Below are 21,197 nucleotides of genomic sequence, written 5' to 3' on the forward strand. Positions count from 1 at the left end.
TAAAGAGGAACACCCCCAGCCTCGTTGCTGTCGCTCCTGTGCCATGCCTGTAAACACCGTTGCCACCCTGGGCCTTCAGTTCCTCTAACCCACCCTGACCACCTCCGTGTGTGGTCCAGCCATCACAAGCAGGGCAACGCCTAAATACCGTAAATACTGCAAAGCCAAGGAGACCGCCCTAGGTTGCCCCTGGGGGTGGGCTCAGAAGGCAGAGCGGGCATGATGAAGCCAGGAAACAGGCTGTCGGTCCTGCCCATCTGGACGTGTTCCCGCAGCCGTTTCTCCTCTGGGCTTTCCCGCCATCTGGGGCGAATGGGCAGCAGGGCACTCATGCCTCTTTCTGGAACCTTCTGTGTGCCTGCTCATCACATCACCCCTTGTCTCCCTAGTCTGAGGGAAGTCTTGCTCTTTTTCTGTTTTCTCCTAAGCGTTTTGATTACACCAGAATTCCTCTTGATCCCCCTGCCCCAGGGGCCTTTGGAAGCCCAAGTCAGGGAGATCGTAAGTTTTCCTGCCCTCCTCGGAGACTGTGAACTAGTAATCTGAGGAGGAAGGACAGAAAAAAGGAAAAAAAGATCCACTGCAAACACAAATCATTAATTCCCACCAAAATCCTGGGGGATGTTACTATGCCCATTTTATAGATGAGGAAAGTGAGGCTCGTAGAGGTAAGTGGCATGTCCAAAGCTCAGTCCGTCTCCGCCACACTTGACTTCCGCCAAGGATGCCATGCTGTGCCGTGGGCCCCTCCAGGTGACATCTGTGGTCCCATGGTGTCTTTTCTTGTTTCCCTGCTTAAACTTGCACACCCTTCCATCCCTTCCCCTCCAGCCAGGCAGTCAGTGTCAGCAGATGACCTCAGAGGTGGTGGAGGGTTGTGGGGATGCCTTTGGCCCTGCTTGCCCTGCAGCAGCCAGTTTACGTTCATTCCAGCCCTGCCCTCCCAGAGGCGCTGAGCCCTCCCTAGTGGCTCTGTTTACAAAGCTCCCCTATCCCTTACCTCATGGGTCCCCCTCAACCCCGGCTCAGGCGCTGAGCTTTGCTGCTCTGGGTCTAAAACTCCCAGCCCCCCACAGTGACCCGAGTTCTGTGCTTCGTCCCTTCCGAACCAGAGCCCCACGGGAGGCCAGACCAGGACGCCCCCCTCCCTTTCCTGTTCCACTTGGGCAGCCTTCCCCGCACTCAGAGCAGGAGCCTGTGGGGAGTGGGGTCTGAGGCCCTCCACTTACACCCTGGAGCAGCAGAAAAGGGGTCCCTGCAAGCAGCCAGGGGGCTGCGCAGACCCCCTGCTCCCCCGGCCAGAGTCCCTCCAGCCCGCTTGCACCATGCCCCTTAGGGACCGTGGTTTCCTTAATGTTTTTTCCTTTAAATCAATTGGCTGACTTTTTTTCAGCACGCTGTACGTTAGCTCTTAGGCTTATTCATCATACCTGACTGGAGCTCTGGAATCTTGGACCAACCTCTCCACCGCTCCCTGCAACCCCAGCCCCTGGGAACCACCGTTCTACTCTCTGCTTTTGTGCGTCTGACTCTCCTGGGTTCCCCATACCAGGGAGTCGATAACAGTATCTGTGTCCCTGTGTCTGTCACTACTTCACCGAGCATCGCGCCCTCTGAGATCGGCTGTGGTGTCACACACGGCAGGGTTCCCTTTCGTTTGTGTGCTTTGGGCCGTGCGGCCTGGCACGCAGGATCTCAGGGATCTTAGGACCAGGGACCGAACCTATGCCCCCTGCAGTGCACAGTCCTAGCCACTGGGCTGCCAGGGAATCCCAGTAAGGCTGAATAATATTTCACTGTACTTCTCCTTACCCGTTCACCCTTTGATGGACACTTAGGCTGTCTCCAGACTTTGCGGCAGATAACGCTGCAGTGCGTGTGGGGTGCAGATCGCTCCTGAGACAGTGACTTGATTTCCTTTGGGTGTGTGTCCAGGGGTGGCATTGCTGGGTCATATGGCGGCTCTAGTTTAAGTTTTTGAGGAAGCTCCATACCGTTTCCCACAGTGGCTGCGCCAACTGACATTCCCACCAACAGTGCATGAGGGTTCCCTTTTTTTCAACTGACTTCTTTTTAACTGAGCCTCATCCTAAACAGTAGGAACCCTCAGAGTCACAACTGTGATGTGCTTCTTCTGTAACCTTTTAATGCATGTTCAATTCTCTTTTTACACATGTACAGCTGTTAAAAGGGTTCAACCATGTACCAGCTAAAGGGGCACACCGCCACCATGCGCTCCTCACACGCTGGTCCCCTGGGTGTGTGTCAGCACCTGCCCTGCCCTGCCCGGACAGTGAGGCCAAGGCTGGGAGACTGTGGCCATGTCACAGGGCTCGGGACGTGAGAGATGCCGTGTGGAGTCAGCATCCAGGCCTCCTACCGCCAGTGCTCAGCCTGGCATGGGACCTCAGCTCTGCCAGTCCTGCTGTCGCCCTGCATGTCACTTCGCCTCTTGGGGCCTGGGTTCCTCGTCTCTGCCATGGGACAGCAACCCTACTCGACCCCTGCGGCGCACAGTGCCTGCTGTGTGTCCAGCGCAGGGCTGGATGGCCGCTTCCCAGCCTCTTCTGCCTACTTGGGCGATAGGAAGGGCGTGGGTGTGAACCAGCTGTAGGGGGATCCCGCTTCCCTCCCAGCCCCCACCAGCCGCTCCCGCCCGGCCTTCTGCCAGCACAGGCCAGTGTCCCTGTGGGCCCGGCCTGACATGCCCCAGCTCAGGAAGCCCGCCAGACACCCTGGCCCCCTTCCCATCTGTCTGGCCAGCCGGACATGGGTCGTCCGGCCTCATGGACTGGGGCCATGGACCAGTGCCCTGGCTGACCTGGCCAGCCTCAGCCCTGAAGCCACTTCTCCCAAAGTGAGGGAAGAGGCTCCCGTGTGTTTCCCCAGTGGGGAAATAGCCCGTCTGCTCCCAGGCGGCGTGCCTGAGCTGGTGGGGCTTCTTTAGAAGCAACGAGGCCGTGGGGTCCCCTCACCCTCCAGCCTCCAGGTGTGGGAGAACTCAGAGTGGAGGCAAACTGTGCTTGTCTGTCCAGGGCCCTCAGGACCGTGTCACTGTCCCAAGGGCATCCGGGGGCCAGGTGAGCCACGTCCATGGTGGAAATCTGCAGGACCGGCGCCCAGAAGTGGCAGAACCCTGCCTGGGTGCCCTGGGGAGTTTCAAGAAGAGAGAAGGTCCAGCCCGCCCTCGTTCAGGGTGCTCTGTGAGAGCTGGGGTGAAGCCTCGGGAATATCCAAGGGGGTCTCAAGTCCCACATTCCTCGAAGGACGCAGACACCTGGTCCTTGGACTCCTGGATGCCTTCACTGTCCTCGTGGGAGCCCCATCCAGGCCCCGCCCTGTGTGCCCATGGCGGCTCTCCTCCCTCGCCCTCCCCTTCCTTGTCCAGGGCCACAGCCTCCCTGTCCCTCCCGGGGCTCTCCACCTCCAGAGCCCCCCAGACACCCTCCTCCAGGAAGCTAGGGCTGATGCCCTGGAGACAGGCAGGTGGGCGGAGCCTGGCTGGACGGTCGCCTCCCAGCCCGGCCATTCCTGGCTGTGTGACTCCAGGAACCTGCCTCTCCCTGCTCTGCCGCTTTGTTTGTAAACCGAGGACAGAGCCGGGTGCCTGGCAGCGCTGCTGTGCATTCAGTGAGCTGCTGTGTGTGAAGCACAGAGTGACTCCTGCTGGGACCAAAGCAGAGCTGGTGGCAGAGAACCGGAAGGCCAGGACCTTAGCGTGGGGTTCAGAAGTCAAGTGGGCATCATAGCGAAAGGCCATTTACAAGGGATGGGTGATGGGGAAGGGAAGGGGCCGGAGGCTGGGGCGTTCATCCATTCCTTAGACGCTTGTGGACGTCTGTGCCTTGCCCAGCCCTTGCGGGCACAGGCGTCCAGCAGCCAGGAATCAGACAGGTTCCTGCTCTCCGGACTGTCTGCCCGGGGTCGGGGGGGAGCCATCTGCACCCAGGCACCAGGAGGTGACCTCACTGTGACCTCTCTGGCCTCTCACCATCATCTTGCATGTGCTCCTGGGAGCCCAAGGCTGGTCTGAGCCCGGAAACAGGGGCCTTCGCTGTGGGGAGGTGCAGTGCAAAGATTCTCAAAGCAAAGCCTGACGACACATACAGCAGTGCCTGTAGGGAGGTCTTCACATGCAGATTCCTGGGGCTCAGGATGATTGAATTAGAATCTCCCAGGTGATTCTGACGTCCACTGCAGGATCAGAGCCTCTGAAGTGGGGCACATCACCAGGGGACTTTACGTGGAGTGGACGAGGGTGTCAGGAGGATATTGATGCTTTGAGCCTGGGTTTTATTCATGCCTGGAAAGAGACTCTTGCTCTTTACAAAAGCTGGGAATTAGCCATCTGGGTAATCCAAGGGCCCCCTTCAAGCCACACGCATCTGCCAGTCCCTGGAGCTAAAAAGTGCCCTGCAGTTCAGAGGACCCAGCCTGGCCTGCCCTCCCCATGCCAGGATGAAACAAGAAAGGGCTTGGGGAGGAAGAGGACTGGGGAGGACGGCAGGAAGGAGCTGTAATTCCCCTGCCCCCACAGAGCGCTGGGCTTCCCATGTGAGGTGGATCTCCTCCCCTGGACAACCTCAGGAGGAGGGCATCTGTTTCCCCCAGAAGAGCTGAGCGAGGAGCTGGGCTCGGGCAGCGCGTGTGTGGTGAGGCAGATTGGAACCCAGGTCTGTGGGCCTCAGGAGTCTGGGTTCTCTCTGAAGGTTGGGGCTCCGGGTTAGTGTGGTCTGCTCTGTGTTCCCCAAACCAGATGTGGGGTGACTGCTGAGCTCATGGGTGTCACCTCAGCTCTATTTCCGGTCTGCTCCAGACCTCCCCGGGTGATGCCCTCCCAGGTGGCATGGGCCCCCAGAAGCCTGTCACAGGAGTAATTTCCCTGGCTTTCTTCCCCCGGGATCAACTTAGGGAGAATTGGTGGGTGGTTATGTTAAATGATCATTTTTAACAGAGTATAATCATAACTCACGGGCAAGTGCAAAATGAATACCTGCCAAACATTGTACCTAAGTAATGAGAGAACCAGTAAGGTATTACCACGGGTTCACAGGAGAATTCAAAGTACTGTACGCATAAGGCAGAATGGTAAAATGAATTTACAAATAGATGCAAACTGGCTGGAAACAATTCTGTATAAATTGTAGATAACTGATAGTCATGCAAATGCAAAGGAAGAGATAGAAATGTGGATTCAAATGCCTTTGGACAGGACATCAGTTGTCTACATTTTATAGAGTTGCAAAATAGCTCAAGGACGTAAAAGGCCAGAGATCCACAGAATCAGGTAACCCAGAAGGCTGTGATTAGACAACGCCTAGTTTTGCCTTGAAGACACCTGATAATCTTTTCATTTCAAAGCCTTTCAGTTACCAGAAGTGGGCCACAGATGTGGCTCTGAGCTTCCGCCAAACAAAGCAAAAAGGAAACAGCCTCAAATTCAGTGTCTATAAGGACAGATGTATACTAGTTGTTCACCGTTAAGTCCAGCTTCACGTTGCCTTGAGACCATGTTCTCCTTTGGGGGTGGGGCGGGGGCCTCATCAAGGGAACCCAGTGCGGTGAAAGCAGCGTCCTCAGTGATGTTCCTACCACAAATGCAGCGCTGCTTCCATAGCCAAGGCAGCGGTTCTCAAAGTGTGGTCCCAGACCAGTAACACCAGCCTCCCCTGGGAACTTGTTAAAAATGCAAATTCTCAGGCTCCACCAAGACTTTGGGGGTGGGGTCCCAGCCATCTGTGTTTTAACAAGCATTCTGGATAATTCTGATACAAGCTGAAGTCTGAGAATCATGGGACAAAGTTCTCAACCCTGCCATCACGGTAGAATGACCCAGAAAGCTTTAACACTGCATCATGCCTGAGTGCCATGCAGGACCGATGAAATCAGGCTGCCTGGATGTAGGGCCTGGTTAGGTATGTTTTTAAAGCTCCCTGGTGGTTGTACTGTGCAGCCAGCGTGCAGGCTCACTGCCATGGGGTCAGTGGGTGCGAGCAGAGGCCAGGAGACGCTCCATCTTCTGCTCCGGAGGAGCCCAGCCCTGTCCTTGCGAGGCTTATGTGAGACAGTGTGTCCCCGTGTGTCTTCAGCACCGAGCACTCACCGTGTAGATGCCGAGGCCACCGCCCCAAAGGTGACAGGGCCCATTAGACGCCATGCTTCCTGGTCCCGGGAGTGCAGCTAGTGGGGACGCCCAGGCGCGGGTGCTGGTGCTGGTGCCACGGTGCTGGGGAGGCCCTGCGTCCACACTGCGACCCGTCTGATGCCGCTTCTCTCCTCGGCAGGCTGCCAGGGGCTGTGGGACAACACAAGCTGCTGGCCCTCCTCTGCGCTGGGACAGACGGTGGAAGTGGCCTGCCCGCGGTTCCTGTGGATGCTCGTGGGCAGAAACGGTAACCGCTCAGCCCAGGGGCCCAGCTGGGAGGCTGTGGGGTGGCCCTCTGGGTGGGCCTGGGCCTGGCGGCCTGAGGCCGAGGAGACTTCTCTGGGGACAAGGAGTGAGTGGAAGGGTGGGGGTGGTCCTCGCTGGGGATGGGAAGCCTTGGCTGGGGAGGTGTGGTGTGGCCTCAGTTGTCAGGGCGCCAAGCAAGGGGGCCGGGGGCCACATACTGGGGAAGTGCTGAAGGAGGCCAGGCCTGCTTCTCCCTGCCCGGTGCCCTCTTCAAGGGGCTCCCCTCCTCCCTTCCACGTTTCTGCCCCCTGAGCCCCCGGGGCCCTTGCTCCAGCCCTCGTGTCTGGCTCACACCGGGCCCAGGCTGGCCTTCCAGGACACTTACTTCCTCTGTGCCCTCTCTGCCAGGCCCTGCTGGTGAACTCTGCCCTCCCTGGAAGCTTCTGGCAAAGCTGCAGTTTATAAGGGTTCCCTTAATTTCAGGCAAGGGAGAGTGAGGAGGTTGTCTCGGGGGACATGCAGGGACGAACACTGGCTAAAGCCCTGTCACGCGCCAGGCATGTTTAGAGACGTGAGCTCGTTCGGTCATCACAAAGCCACTGCAAACCGCAGACCTTTTCCCTGCGCTTGACCCAGTTCAGGAGTAAAAGTAACAGCGTCAAAGAGGGCTTTAGCCGTTGGCCTCAGGTTCACAGCTGGGAGGTGGAGAGGCGGGGACTGCCGTTTGTCCTCTCTGCCGCACTGTGTCGCTGTGGGGCTGCAGGACCCACCACCTTCCCGTCGGCACGGAGGCGCTGCCCCTTGGCTGCGCTGCCCGGCGCCCAGGGCTGGGTGGGGGGATCATCTCAGCCTGGGTCCCACTGTGCTCATGCCCAGCAGCAGGTGCAGGGCATCGGGCAGCCCAGGAGCGTAGGTCGGGACAGTCCAGCATCAGTTACCGGGAACCATCCTCCCACCACCCCTTCCCTCCCCATGGAGCCACCTCGGGTCCGGGGTCCGGAGGAAGGCTTCTTGGTGGTGTCCCAAGGGTTCCAGGGCTCCCCAGCCAAAGCAAGGAAGGAGCACCCAGTGAGAACAAGCTGATACTCCAGGCCCTTCCTTCTGAAAGAAGAAAGAAACAGAATGAGTTAATTCTTTCTCAGGGCACCCGCTACATGGGCCCAGACGGAATGAGTGTCTGTGTGACTGGGGAAACTGCAGGCCGGACTCTGCCTTGTCTGTCTGTGCCAGGGCCTAGAATGTTCCACCGAGGATGCATTCCTTTGATGCTTAAAAGGGCGCTGGCCTTGCAGAGTTCCTTATTAGAAAGCACACTTCCCGAGTGGGGTCAGGCCTTGGCTTTTTTTCCCTTTTACCTTGGTGGGGATGGGAGCCTCATAGCAGCAGAGATTCCTAACCTGACTAGGGTCCTGGGGGCGTATGAGAATCAGATAAAAGCTTTGGCCTGGCTCTTCCCCAGACTGCACACACATATACATATGTGAACGGAAATGCTGACTGTAGTTTCGGGGGCCCTTGAGGTGTTCACTGACCTGAACTTGGGGCAGAATCCCTTACCTATTAGGAATTAAACCCGGGGAAGTGGGTGGGAGGAAGGGGCTCCAGAGGGAGCCCACCCCTTGTCTCCTCTGCAGTTCTACTAAGAGCCGTGTCAGCAGAGGGAACCGCCTTGTTTACTGCTCTGGGCACGTGGCCTGGACCACATGCAGCATCCTCTTGGGAATCCTGTGGGGTCTGTGAAGAGAGGCCCCCAGACAGGCAGCCCAGCCTCCAGGGACGCGCTGTCTGATAAGTGCTTCTGGCTGCCAGGCAGTGTGTGTGCTTTTAATTCAGCCTCTCATCCAACCAGTGTACCTGTGACCACCATTCTTTCCTCTCTGACAGCCTAGCTTGTTTGATTTAATTGCGGAAACCTTCCACCCATCTCCTAAATTCCAAGACTCCAAGCCCCACCGTCCTGGTCCATCTTAGAAAGGCCAAGAGCAGAAGGGAAGTAGCCCTGGGGCTCCCACTCTGTCTGGCACCAGCCTGGGTGACGTCCGCGTGACGTCCGTGTGCTGTCGTGTTTCCTGCCGCGTGCTGCAGTGTGGGTGATTATTCCCATTTGGCACAGAGACGTGATGCCCCGAAGGATACACAGCAGCAAAGAGCCAGTGCTGGGTTTCGAACTCAGATCTGGCTGGTTTTAAACCAGTGGTCCAGGTCTTGTGAGCCATTCTAGACCTGGCATGCCTAGAGCCCAAAGGCCACGGTCTCCTGCTAGAGCTGCCCGTGGGACCTCAGAGAGAGGGCCAGGCAGGAGGGCCGTACAGTGATGGGCCACACCCTGGCTGAGCACTGTTACCCAGTTCTGGGCCTTGGTTTTCTCGTCTGTGAGCTAGGTCAGCAGCCCCTCCCTCCGTGGGGCGCTGTGAGGCTGAGATCAGAATCAGTACGTTAGCCTGGTGGCTGGTCCTAGAAATGCCCACCATATTTCTCCAGCTCAGTGGAACCCTGAAAGCCAGTGGCCCAGACCCTGGGGCCTGTCAGAGAGGAACACACCAGGCCCAGCTGGGGTGGCTGGGGGCCCTGGACAGGATACTGATTAGAGCGAAAGGAGCAGCAGGGCTCCTATGTACAGGGTCAGCTCCCTGCACCCCTGCAGCCTCCACAGCAGCCAGACCCGGGGACCGGAACTCGGCCCTCCTCGGCAGCCCGGAGAGGAGGATGCAGCTGGGCCGGTCAGTGCAGGCAGGGCAGCTCCCCCTGATTTCCCAGACTTCCTTCTTGGCCGGCAGCTCCTGTACCCCAGTCTACGGGCTCCTGTTCTAAGAGCTCCTCGTGGGCAAGCTCTTCCCTCTCCTCTTGTAGAAATGCTCGGAGCAGGCTCTTCATCCCCCCTCATCTGCTTGTCTCGCCAGCCAGCCTGCAAATGTTTGATGAGCAAGCGCTCTGGCCAGGCCCGGGGGAGCCTTCTGGAACTGTCGTCTGCCAGGGAGGCAGGGGGGCCGTTGTCACCTCTGTGTGGGGCGCAGGCTGCAGCCTTGTGCTGGAGGGGTGGGGCGGTGAGCCCCGGGACAGGGAGGAAGGGCTGCGGCTACCTTGCGATTTGTAACGCAGAGAAACGCAGAGGTGTGGCCTGGTGTTAAGGAGCTAATCATTCCATCCTCAGGGGTGGCTGCCTGGAGGGCTAGCTCTGCTGGTTTTCAGATGCTGGGGAGCAGGATGTGAAGTTAGACGTAAAATAGAACTTCTTAGTGCAGGAGTAGGACCAGGAGCCTGAGGAAGGTTCGCTATGGGCGGGGCTGGGTGCTCACCAGCCAGGCAGATTCTCTGGAGGACCCACCCATTAGATGGCTGCAGGGCCTGCGAGCAGGAAGGCCAGGAGTAAGAAAGGGCGTTGGGACAAAGCCTGCGGCCAGGAGTGTAGGCCTGAGCCCCGGGGTTTGAATCCCAGGGCCCTCATTTACTGTGGTGTGATCTTGAGCAAGTTATTTAACCACGGGGTTCCACAGTTTCCCTAGCTGTAAAATGGGTGTAGTATTTACATGTTACAGTACATTTTACTGTAAAAGTAACAGTGCTGGTCTCCTAGTCCTGTTAGGATTAAATAAGTTAATACCCATCACACGCTTAGAACAGTGCCTAACACGTAGCAGTGACCGTGTATTGTTACAACAGAGCACGAAATTTTATAATTGAGTAAATACACAGCCGTTAGTGTGAGATCAACATTGTTTGATTCAAGGTGTGTAACCTGCTCTTCTTAAGCACTGCATCCAGCCTCTCTCCTCATAGCAGACACTGCAGTGCCTCCCAGCTTGAAGGTTCTCCGGGGGCACCCAGGGAATCGAGTGGTGACGCTGGAAGTCCTGCTGGGCCTGGGCCTGGGGCACGTGTCAGTCGTCTCCCTCACTGTGGAGCTCGGTGCCTGGCACAGTGGCCGCGAGGCGGGGGCCGGCGGGGTACCGGTGCAGGGCCGGCCTAGGGCTTTGCAGGTCGACATATCCGGGAGCCACGGGTCTGTCCCATGCTTGCGCATCCGCTCTAAGCCATCTGCCTGCGCACCTTTCCCACTGCTTTTCCTGACTGACTCTTACTAAGGCTCCCAGGGCCAGCTGGGCCAATTGCAGCTGCCTGTGTGGTTCAGAGAAAGGGACAGGGTGACGGAAGGAAGCTCCAGCTGCCCCTGAGACACGGCAAGGGCACCCGGAGAGCCAGCCTTGGGTCCGGGCCCCACTGCTCACTGCAGGCTGCTTGGCCTCCACAGGTTCCATATTTCGGAACTGCACGCAGGGCGGCTGGTCAGAGACCTTCCCCAGGCCCGATCTGGCCTGTGGGGTCCACGTGAACGACTCCTCCAACGAGAAGAGGGTAAGCCTGCCAACACCTCCCTGCGGGGCAGAGGTGGCTGGGGAGGAGAGAGTGAAGCTGGCTCAGGGCGAGGTTGGGGACCCCGGGCAGCCCCTCTCAGCCCCACACCCTCCTTGCTCCCCTGGGCTGGATGGGCCCACCACTTCCCCGCCCTGGTCCACCAGCCCAGAGGTGATGGCCCTGAGGAGCATGGCACAGTGAGAGCTGCCACGTGCCATCGGGATGCTGGGGTCGGGCAGGCGTGAAACCCAAAGAGCAGAGACTAGGGATAAATGCTTGGGGCCCGGTGGTGAGTCTGAACCTGCCTGTGACCTTGGGGGTTGGGGAGGATGTAACTTCTCTGTGCCTCAGTTTCTTCATCAGGGAAATGGGGTTAGTAATAGTCCTGACCTCACAGGCTCGTGAACCTGTGGAAGTGCAGGCAAGGGTGCCTGGCCACAGTGCCTGCTCACAGATGTCCCTTCTCAGAGGAGCCTCGGGCTCCAGAGGCAGGAGAGCCCGGCAGTGGGCAGGCCTGGTTTGAAACAGGACGCTGGTGCACTGGGCTCCCTGAAGGGGCCGTCTGGTTCAGAGCCCTTCCCAAAGGAGATTGAGTGCGGCCTGACGTGGAGGATGGAGATTCTTCTCTCCCAGGTTTTTTTTTTTTTTTTTTTGTGGTACGCGGGCCTCTAACTGCTGCGGCCTCTCCCGTTGCGGAGCACAGGCTCCGGACACGCAGGCCCAGCCGCTCCACGGCATGTGGGATCTTCCTGGACCGGGGCATGAACCCGCGTCCCCTGCATTGGCAGGTGGGTTCTTAACCACTGCACCACCAGGGAAATCCAGGGCTTGTGGGATCTTAGATCCCTGACCAGGGATTGAACCCGAGGCCTTGGCAGTGAAAGCGTGGCGTCCTAACCACTGGACTGCCAGGGAATTCCCACAAACTTTTTCTTTTATTCTGAGAATTGAATCATCCTTTCTTAGTGTTGAAATGTCTTTTTCTCTTTTAATCAAATGATGGTGCAAGTATATATTTGTTGGTTGTCTTTTTGCAACTTCCTGACTTGGCACACACCAGTTGCCAACAGTGCACTCAGATTAGCAGAAAGACCAGGCAAAGCTGCCACTTGGGTAAAAAAAATGGAGTTTGCTTACCCAGAGCAGAGGTTAGCAAACTAGGGCCCTTGGGCCAAATCCAGCCCACCATCTGCTTTTGCAAATAAAGATTTATTGACACACAGCCACATCCATTTGCACTGTAAGGGCAGAGTTGAATAGTTGCAAAAGAGACCAAATAGTACCCAAAGCCTAAAATGTTTCCTGTCTGTCCCTTTATGGAAAACGTCTGCTGTCTCCTGATGTAGAGGATGGAGAAGGAGGGGGCCCAGTCGAGACACACAGCAGAGAGATGGGCAGCTTGATCCAGGACAGGCAGCAGCCCTCTGGGGGACAGATGCTCAGCCTGGACCCTGCTCGCTTGTCACCGCATGCCTCCTCACGCTGCCACAGGCTAACCCGATGTGCTCCTGACCCGGGGCTGCAGACCCAGGTGTCCCCGGGGTGAGGCTGACGCCCTCAGCTGTGGGGCACATCCCACACGTGATGAGATCCTAGGCTGACACATCGGTCCTCCGATTTTTTGACATTTCACTGCTCTTTGACATCCCCACGTCTAGGAACCATTCATCCAATGCAACTTACTGCCGTTGTGGCTCCCCGCTTGTTGCTGAGAAGTCGCCTCAGTGCAGAAGCGCAGGGTCACATGGCAGCCAGCCCGTCAAAGGTTCCCTCTGCTGCCAGAAAACTTTCAGTCGGTCTGAGTCCCGTCAACTTTGTGGTCAGTCCCCTACCCCTGGGACTCACAATCAAGTCTCAGGCGTTTTAGTACTCGGCTTCCCTAAACTTGTTTGTTTCCTTTAGGGTGCAGTGTAGCCAGTTCAGATGGCAGTCACCTTCCTCCGGAAATGCTCCACTTTACTAATGCTCCTCTTAAAATAACATACCCAGAACTGGACCAAACACTCCAGACATTCCAACGTGGCCTGCTTCACAGCACTCCATTAATGTAACTGAGAAGGGACCTAATTGTCCTAGCAGCTACCTCATACCCATACCTCACACCGGCAGTGTCAGACTGCTGACTTAGACTGAACGGTGGTTGGGGGTTAGAGGGTGGAGATGGGGAAGAATCAACCTGTGCTGAGTGTCTTCCAAGTGCCAGGCACTGTCTAGACACGCTACCTGATACCCTGTTTGTTCTTCCAAAAAGCCTGCATGGTAGATATTATCCCCATTTTGCAGATGAGGAATCTGAGGCTCAGAGAAGTTAAGTAACTTGCCCAGGGTCACACAGCCGGTGAGTAGTAGCAGTCCTGGGTTTGGAACCCTTGTCTCTTGTCTCTGAAGCCTGTGCATGTTCTCTCTGCATACACTTCTTTAATGCCATGGAGCTTGGGCCGCTCAAACCTCAAGGTCATTTTCATATGAGCAGCTGTCAGGTTTCCCCAATAGTATTCTTGTGCTTGTGGTTCTTTGTTTTTTATTACCCTTTTCTTCTGGTTATAAGATAGTACTTACCCACTGAAGAAAACTGAAAAGTACAGAAAAAAATACAAATGAAAATAATGACTGTACCCACAAGTTTATACTCCACAGTTAACCACTAATAATGTCTACACACCTCACGGTCTCGTTTCTGTGTGTGCGTGAGACTGAACCACACGAGATGGCCAATATTCAGTCTTTTTCGATGCACAGGAAAGGACAATTTCATACAATTCAACCTAACACTTTTTTACATAAAGCAGAAATCACGCTGTACAGGTAAAATTTGTATTCTGCCTTTTCAGTTAACATTACATTATGTCCTGACATCTTTTAAAACTCTTGGTAAGCACCATTTTTTAATGTAGTCTTACCTTTGGATTTAAAAGAATTTAGTTAACTATTCTTCTGTTGTTGGACATTTGCGTGTTTTTCATCAAAAATGGTTCTGTGGTAAACATCTTTATATATAAGTATGCTTTTATATTTCTGATAAGAATAGAATTAATTCTTAGAGGTAGAGGGGTGGTCAGAAAGAATGCATGTTTCAGAGGTTCTTGATACACGCTACTTTCCAGAGAGACTGAACCAATTTTCACTCCCACTATACCTTCACCTACATAGAATATTAGTACTTTTAAATATTTGTTAATTTGGTTGATAAAAAAATGGTATGGCATTATTGCTTTACTTTTTATTTCTTTGATTCTTTTTAACGTAAAATAGATAGCTAGTGGGAAGCAGTGGCACAGCACAGGGAGATCAGCTCGGTGGTTTGTGACCACCTAGAGGGGTGGGATAGGGAGGGTGGGAGGGAGGGAGATGCAAGAGGGAAGAGATGTGGGGATACATGTATATGTATAACTGATTCACTTTATTATAAAGCAGAAACTAACACACCATTGTAGAGCAATTATACTCCAATAAAGATGTTAAAAAAATAAAAGACTGTTGTACAATTTGGTTTCTTTTTTTGAACCTTAAAAATACAGGTCTTCACATTTATTTCTATATGTCACATTATTCCATTCCACTGAGATCTTCTTGAATCAAAGATGAGCCAATACTGTGAGGTGGCTGCTAAACAAGTAAATGACTGCTTGGCTGCATTAAGAGTGCAGTGTATAAATCAGGGGAAGTGATGGTCCCACTCTATTTCTTCCTGGTCAGAGAATGCATCTGGAGCTTTTCAGCTCTCTGGTTCTGGGTGTCTTGTTTAAGAAGGATATTCACAAACTGGAGCATATTAGTTGAGAAAAGTGGTGAAGGGTTATGGAAAGAGATTAAAGACACAGGGAATCTTTAATGCCCAGACGATAAGTAGGGGACAGATGGGCAGAAGAATTGTATTCAAAAAGGACAGGCCTCTCTGTAGAATCCTTGTCACTCTTCTATAAGTCTAAAGCTATTCTACAGTGAACAATTTATTTTTAAAATAATTATAGGCTCTAGGTACAAGACAAATTCAATTTATTTTCAGTGACTCCAGAAGAAGAAAAGGGACCAATAGGTACAATTTAAAGGTAATAGATTTTAGATTCACTTGAGAAAAAAGTATCTAATACTTTGCACTGTTGTATACCCAGCGACTTCTTCAAAAAGCAGTGAGCGCCTCATCCGTGGAGGTATTCAAGCAAAGGCTTGAATTCAGGGTGATGGTCAGGGGCCCTGTGTGTGGGACAGAATTTTAAACTGGTATCAGATGATCCCCAAGGTCTTTTCCCAAGCCAAGATGTCATGAGTCTGTGAATGTGTGTCCTTGGGGTATGAACAGAATAGCGGTCAGAGTTGAAGGGGTTTCGGCAGCCTGGAGCAGGTGCACTCTGTGGCAGAAAAGGGCAGGTTCAGCCAGGTGGGTGGGTGGGGCTGACACGGCCCTCTCTCTCTGCAGTACGAGTACTTCCTGAAGCTGAAGGTCATGTACACCGTGGGCTACAGCTCCTCCCTGGTGATGCTCCTGGTGGCCCTCAGCATCCTCTGTGCCTTTCGGTAAGAACCTGCTGCCAGCTCTCCATCTTCCCAGCCTTCCCCGGCACAGACTTCGGGTCTCTTTCAATTGTTCTGACCAGAGAGAGGAAGGTCTGGGTGGGCCACTTTGTCCCCTCTTGATCTAAAGCTTACCTGTGGCAAAACTTGGAAGTTTCTGTGACCTTGTTCATTCCTTTATTCATTTGACATTTACTGAACATCACTAGAACTTACTGCACCAGTTGCTTTACATGTATCATTTGTAATTTTCACACAATGCTGTGAGATAGGTATCATCCCCATTTTACAGGTATATTAGCCAGACTCTTGGTTGCAAGAAACAGAAATCCACCTTAAAACACCTTAAGAAAAACAAAGGTGACCTGATGCACACAACTGACAAGTTCAGGGGCATCTGGCTTTAGGTGTGCCTGGATCTAGGTGCTCAGAGGTATCAGCAGAACTGGGTCTGTCTCCTGCCATTTCTTCACCTTGCATTGGCCTCGGGCAGGCTTTACGCAGGGCTGGCACAGACAACCACCAGCAGCTGCAGACGTACATTCTACCAGCTCAGTGACACCAGGGCCATTAGTTGCAATGAAAGTCCTGGGGGGGGATTCTCACTGGCTGGCTTGGGTCACATGCCCAGCCCTGAGCCAATCACTGCAGCCAGGTAGGGGGCTCTGACTGGTCAGGTCTGTCATGAGGGTAGGGGTAGCGTCATCCCCAGCCAGAGCTGGCATGCGTTCCCCGTAAGAAAGCCTGGTTCCTGAAGCGGAAGGAGGGGAACAGTTAAGAGACGTCTGCCCCTACAGCAAGGGGGAAACCTAGGCTCTGGCTGGTGAAGGGCTTGCTCTAGGTCGTGTAGCTGAAAAGTGGCAGAGCCCGCGTCTGATTTCTCCCCACAGCCTGTGTTCGTTCTGTGCCACTTGCCCCCTTCCCCACCCCCTTCTGACAATTCTGGGAGCTGGAGGTGGTGGTCGGGGCAGAATAGGATCTCGCCCTTATAACCCCAGCTTTTTTTTTTTTTTTTTAATTGCAGCATGAGAGAGTACGCTGGGCACCTGGGGGCCTGGGCTTATTCAGGTTCTGCAAACAGGGAGATTCACAGAGTTGTCACGTCCAGGGCCTGGGTTTCCGTGGTGCGTGGGGGTGGGGGGAGGGTGGGCGGCCGAGCCCTGGGCCTCTCCGGCTCTGGCCCCTACGGCCCTGCATCCTCTCCCTCCAGGAAGCTCCACTGCACCCGCAACTACATCCACATGCATCTCTTTGTGTCCTTCATCCTGCGGGCCCTGTCCAACTTCATCAAGGATGCCGTGCTCTTCTCCTCCGACGACGTCGCCCACTGTGATGCCCACAGGGTAACACGCCTGCATGGCCCACGGCGTGGCCAGGCCTGCCTGCTACCCCGCTGCCCCCGCCGCCCCCGCCGTCCCTGCTGAGGCTGCACTTAATGCCTAGAGTCAGGGGGCCAGCGCTGGGGAGGTTCAGGGAGTCTCATGTCCCCAGATGCACAGTCTGGGACCCACATGAAAGCAGTCTGTCGAGAAGCCCGTGGGGCTGCTGTTCAACTCCCAGTGTCCCGGAGTGGATTAGCCATTCTGGGAATTAGACACATAGCAATCCTCTCCCTTCCCTGCTCCTGCCAAGTCCCAGATGTAGACAGATAGCTAAGCTAGAGGGTTGGGGCTGTAGAAAGAGAAAGGTGAGCATGTGCTTGTGTGTCTGCACACCCAGATGTGCAGTAGAACAATCGTTTTGTTCAATCTAACCCTCGTCCTCCTTCTGAAAGCTCAGATGAGTCTTTGTTCATTGCAATGTCACTGGGTACCAGTTGAGGATCCCTTTCGCTGTAGGTAACAGAAAACTGTACACCAGTGCCTTAAACAGATGGGTGTTGTTCCCCACAGAAGCAGTCCACAGGTGGGTGACCCAGAGGTGGCACTGGCTCCATGCCATGATGGACACAGTCGTTTCCCCTTTCTGCTCTGCCATTCTTGATCCCATGCTTTACACTGCATGTTAGCAACATGGCTGCTGCAACCCCAGGCCTCACAGCCATGTTCCAGGCAAAAAACGGGAAAGTCAAGGTTAAACTTTTTTTCTCTTTGGGAGGCTTTGCCTCTTCCCAAGACTATGTCTACATCTCACGGGCTAGAACTGTGTCATGTGACAACATCTAACTGCAAAGGAAGCTGGGAGGTTGAGTATTTTACTATCATAGTCTCCACAGCAGAAGCCAGCAAGGGAGAAGGGGATTGGAAATCAAGAGTGGTTTAGTCAGCCTGCCCGCTACTTCCCACCACTCACGTCTGTAATTGCTCACAGATCTGTCAGGTTTGCATTGCTTATAGTTTTCCGTGTGCGTGTGTGTGTGTTTTCTGACTCAAGACGGAGAGGTCCCTCCAGGAGGGCCCCTGTGTCTCAGGGAATTTCCTGGGAGTCAGAAGACAGATTCAGGCCCCACCCCATCACTGACCAGTGGAGAAGTCCAGCAGTGCCCAGCAGGGAACCTTTCCAGGTTCTACTAACCCGCAGACTAACGAGCCAGCCACAGGCCACGCCTGGGGTCGGAGTGTCTGGGAGGCCACAGGCGGCCCTGGGCGCTCCTCCCCTGTGGACGTGGATGTGACCTGCGCTCTGTGCAGCAGCCCTTGGGCCATCCCAGGAGCTGTCCTCTCTTCAGGGAACAGCGCAGTGAAAGAAAAGGAGGCCCTCACAGTGCGGGAATGGGAGCCGTGCTGGCATAGAAGCCTCGGCCTGACAGTCCCACAGGCATAGCTTCCAGGGATCCCGGCAAGGGACAGGCCTGCCACAAGAGTCACAGCATCAGGCAAGGCCAACCCTGTCACCCGCCTCGGGTATTCAGAGGCCTGCAGTCCAGACGCAGTGCACCAGGCAGGGTCGTGTATTCTCATCAGTGTTAGCTCGTCCCTTCATCTATTTCCAGGAAAACTAAACCTGGAAAGGATTTTATTAACCTTTTGCTCAGAAATCCCTTTCCCTCTCTAGGCCTCAGTTCCCTCATCTGAAAAATGCCCTCCTTTGCTGCTGGGAGTGGGGCGATATCTGACTGTTTGACACCTGGCAGCCGGTTCCAGAATTTGAATGCCGTTCCTGCTGCTGCAACAGCCCTTTGGCCATCTTGACCGAGCCTGCTCGCCTGTGGATTTCCACTCTAGAGAACACTATGAGCCTGGTCTTCTCATAGTGGAAGGCCAGAGGGGGTGGCTGTGAGCCCCAGGGGCTCGCTCCTTGGCCTGGCTGCTGACCCTACCGCACCCCACCTCTCCTGGAGGGAAGCGCAGGGTCGCCAGCCTGGGACTCAGCTGCCTCTCTTTGCAGGTGGGCTGTAAGCTGGTCATGGTCTTCTTCCAGTACTGCATCATGGCCAACTACTCCTGGCTGCTGGTGGAAGGCCTCTACCTTCACACACTCCTCGTCATCTCCTTCTTCTCAGAAAGGAAATGGCTCCAGGGATTTATTGCCCTCGGATGGGGTACGTTTCTCCAGGGGTACGGTGGCTGCATGCTATGTGGGAAAGGGCACTGAGGCAGAAGGAGAAGGGTGTGGGTTCCAGTTTCAGCTCTATACTTAGTTACGTTCGTGAACTTGTGTGATCTTAGACAAGTTGCTTGATGGTTAACTCTCTGGCCTCAGTTTGTCTGTCATATGGGGAAAGATAGCTAAAATTTGGATGCCCCAATTTCTGGCATCCAAAGCCTTTTACAGTTTGATACCCCCAACACTGTTGCCTCGTCTTCCCCAGACGTTGCATCCATATTCCTGCTTCCTTTTGTATCAGTCAGGGTGCTTTTGACTGTAGGTAAAACCTGGCTTAGATAGGCTTTAAACATGAAAGAAATTAATTGGTTCATGTAACTAAAAAGTCCAGGGATCACCAGCTTCAGGTGAGGCTGAATCCAGCAGCTCAACGTTTCTTTTTGTTTTTCTGCTTTGCCTTCTGTAACATCAGTGTTATCACTAAGTGCTCCCAATGTAACTGCCAGCAGCTCTGGGCTTCTTCCTGGCTTCACTGTTACATCTGACGAAAGAGAGAGGCTGTGTCCAAGCACTCCCGGCAAATACTCTGAGATTCACCCTGATTGGACCAGCTGAAGTGTTATACACATCCTTGAACCAATCACAGGGGCCTGAGAGAATGGAATACACTGATGGGCTTAAGCTACTCAAGCCACATAGCTTCCCAAAGGAAATTCAGGATTCAGTTTCCAGGAAGGAGGGGAAACGGTAGTAAGACAGCTAACTGCAGGCCCCATTGCTTCTCTTCCCCCTTTCCTTTCTGGTCCATGAAGATGATAATAATTCTGATTTCTTGAGCACCTACCGTATGCCAGGCTTTGAGCTCAACACTTTGCATGCATTATTTAATCATCACAACAACCTCCAGAGGCCTCTTAGAGGACCCTTGGCTCAGAGACATGACATAACATGCTCAGCTCACACTGTAGACAAGGGTAGAACCGGAACTCAAACCAAGGCCTGGCTATTTGCAAAGCCCCTTAACTCTTATTCTGCCATAAACAAACATCCATCCCTCCATCCGTCCATCCCTCCATCCATCCATCAGTTGTTCATTTGATAAACATAGGTAAGTTCCCCACTGGGTTCTAGACAGAGTCAGGTTTCTGTGAGTGACTCACAGGCTTACAGGGGTAGTCATGTGTAGTAGCCATTAGCTTCATTTACTTTCTTCTTGGTGCCTTTAATTAAGAAGTGCCCCTGCCAGGAATGCCCTCCACTGGCTTTTCTGCTTGTCTAACTCCTTATGTGCAAGGGCTCTATCTGCTCATCAGACCATCAGGGAAGTTGCCTGAACCAGCGGAGTTCACTGAGCCCTCCTGCTTCTGAACTCTGGCAGCCTGATTAGCACATGACCCTCAGTCAGCAGGAGATGTAGGGCTCTGCAGATCTGGATTTCCACATAGACCAGCAGTTCCAGAGAGCCTGGGACAAGGGACTTGCCTTATGCTGCTAACTCTGGTCCAGGTGCCCCCCAGTGTCTAGCCACCTCACTGAGCCTTGACTCCCAGGTCTGCCAGGATTTCCCTGTATGAACGTGGACAGTTTCGTCATCTATAATATCAGGATCATAATTTGCTGAACTTGCTTTGAGCACTTCTTTGTGCTCAGAAGGGCTTACGGAGATTACAAAATCAAAACCAAAAATGGTTCCATCGCTCCAGGGGTTTGTAGTCTAGCAAGGAGACAAAAGTGCATTGTGATAATATCTCCATCACGGGTTTTTAGGAGGTTTAAGTGAGATAATGAGAGCCTTCTTTTCTTACTCAAATATATTTTTTTAATATTTGTTTATTTATCTGGCTGCACTGGGCCTTAGTTGTAGCACGCGGGATCTTTAGTTGCAGCAAGTGGGATCTTTTAGTTGCAGCATGTGGGATTTAGTTCCCTGACCAGGGATGGAACCCGGGCCCCCTGCATTGGGAGCACAGAGCCTTAGCCACTGGACCACCAGTGAAGTCCCTCTTCCTCAAATATTTATTGAGCATCTACTATATGCCAGGCCCTGGGGATAGAGCAGCACATTAAACAGCAGCAGTTCCTTCTCGACGTGCCTCTCTGCCTGCACAACCCCCAGGGGACATGAATGGACTCAGGAAGGTTTAAAGCTGTTTGTCTGAGAGAGGCTCTTGTCTTGCAAAAGCAGCGGCTCCTGCCTCAGTTTGTACTCACCCCCCTCCCCAGAGATAGGTTGCTGAAATGAGTATGTGGCCACCATAAAACTCTGCCAAAAAAAAAAATTTTTTTTAAGTAGGAAAAATAATTACTGTAGTCCCATCTGTTGAACATTTTCTAGGGTTCCCTTCCAGACTTTTTTTATACTCCCAGTTTTTCCCACATGGTTGCAATCGCCCTGTATGTAGAATTTTGAATCTTGCCTCTTTCCATGAACACAGAAGCATGCTCTGTATTCTTT

General features: G+C 53.9%; 1 protein-coding gene across 2 annotated transcripts in view; it reads left to right on the plus strand.

The window, feature by feature from the left end:
- SCTR (secretin receptor) overlaps positions 1-21,197 on the plus strand; it is a 62,749-nt gene that overhangs the window by 23,454 nt on the left and 18,098 nt on the right. For both annotated transcript variants that reach the window (XM_081241570.1, XM_081241571.1), the window contains exons 3-7: positions 6,285-6,392; positions 10,641-10,744; positions 15,162-15,259; positions 16,467-16,599; positions 18,584-18,737. In XM_081241570.1, coding sequence (XP_081097696.1) covers positions 6,285-6,392; positions 10,641-10,744; positions 15,162-15,259; positions 16,467-16,599; positions 18,584-18,737 — 597 coding nt within the window. The remainder of the gene's footprint in view (positions 1-6,284; positions 6,393-10,640; positions 10,745-15,161; positions 15,260-16,466; positions 16,600-18,583; positions 18,738-21,197) is intronic.

This window comes from Mesoplodon bidens (genome assembly GCF_964165515.1).
Source record: "Mesoplodon bidens genome assembly, chromosome: 8".
NCBI classification, from domain to species: domain Eukaryota; kingdom Metazoa; phylum Chordata; class Mammalia; order Artiodactyla; family Ziphiidae; genus Mesoplodon; species Mesoplodon bidens.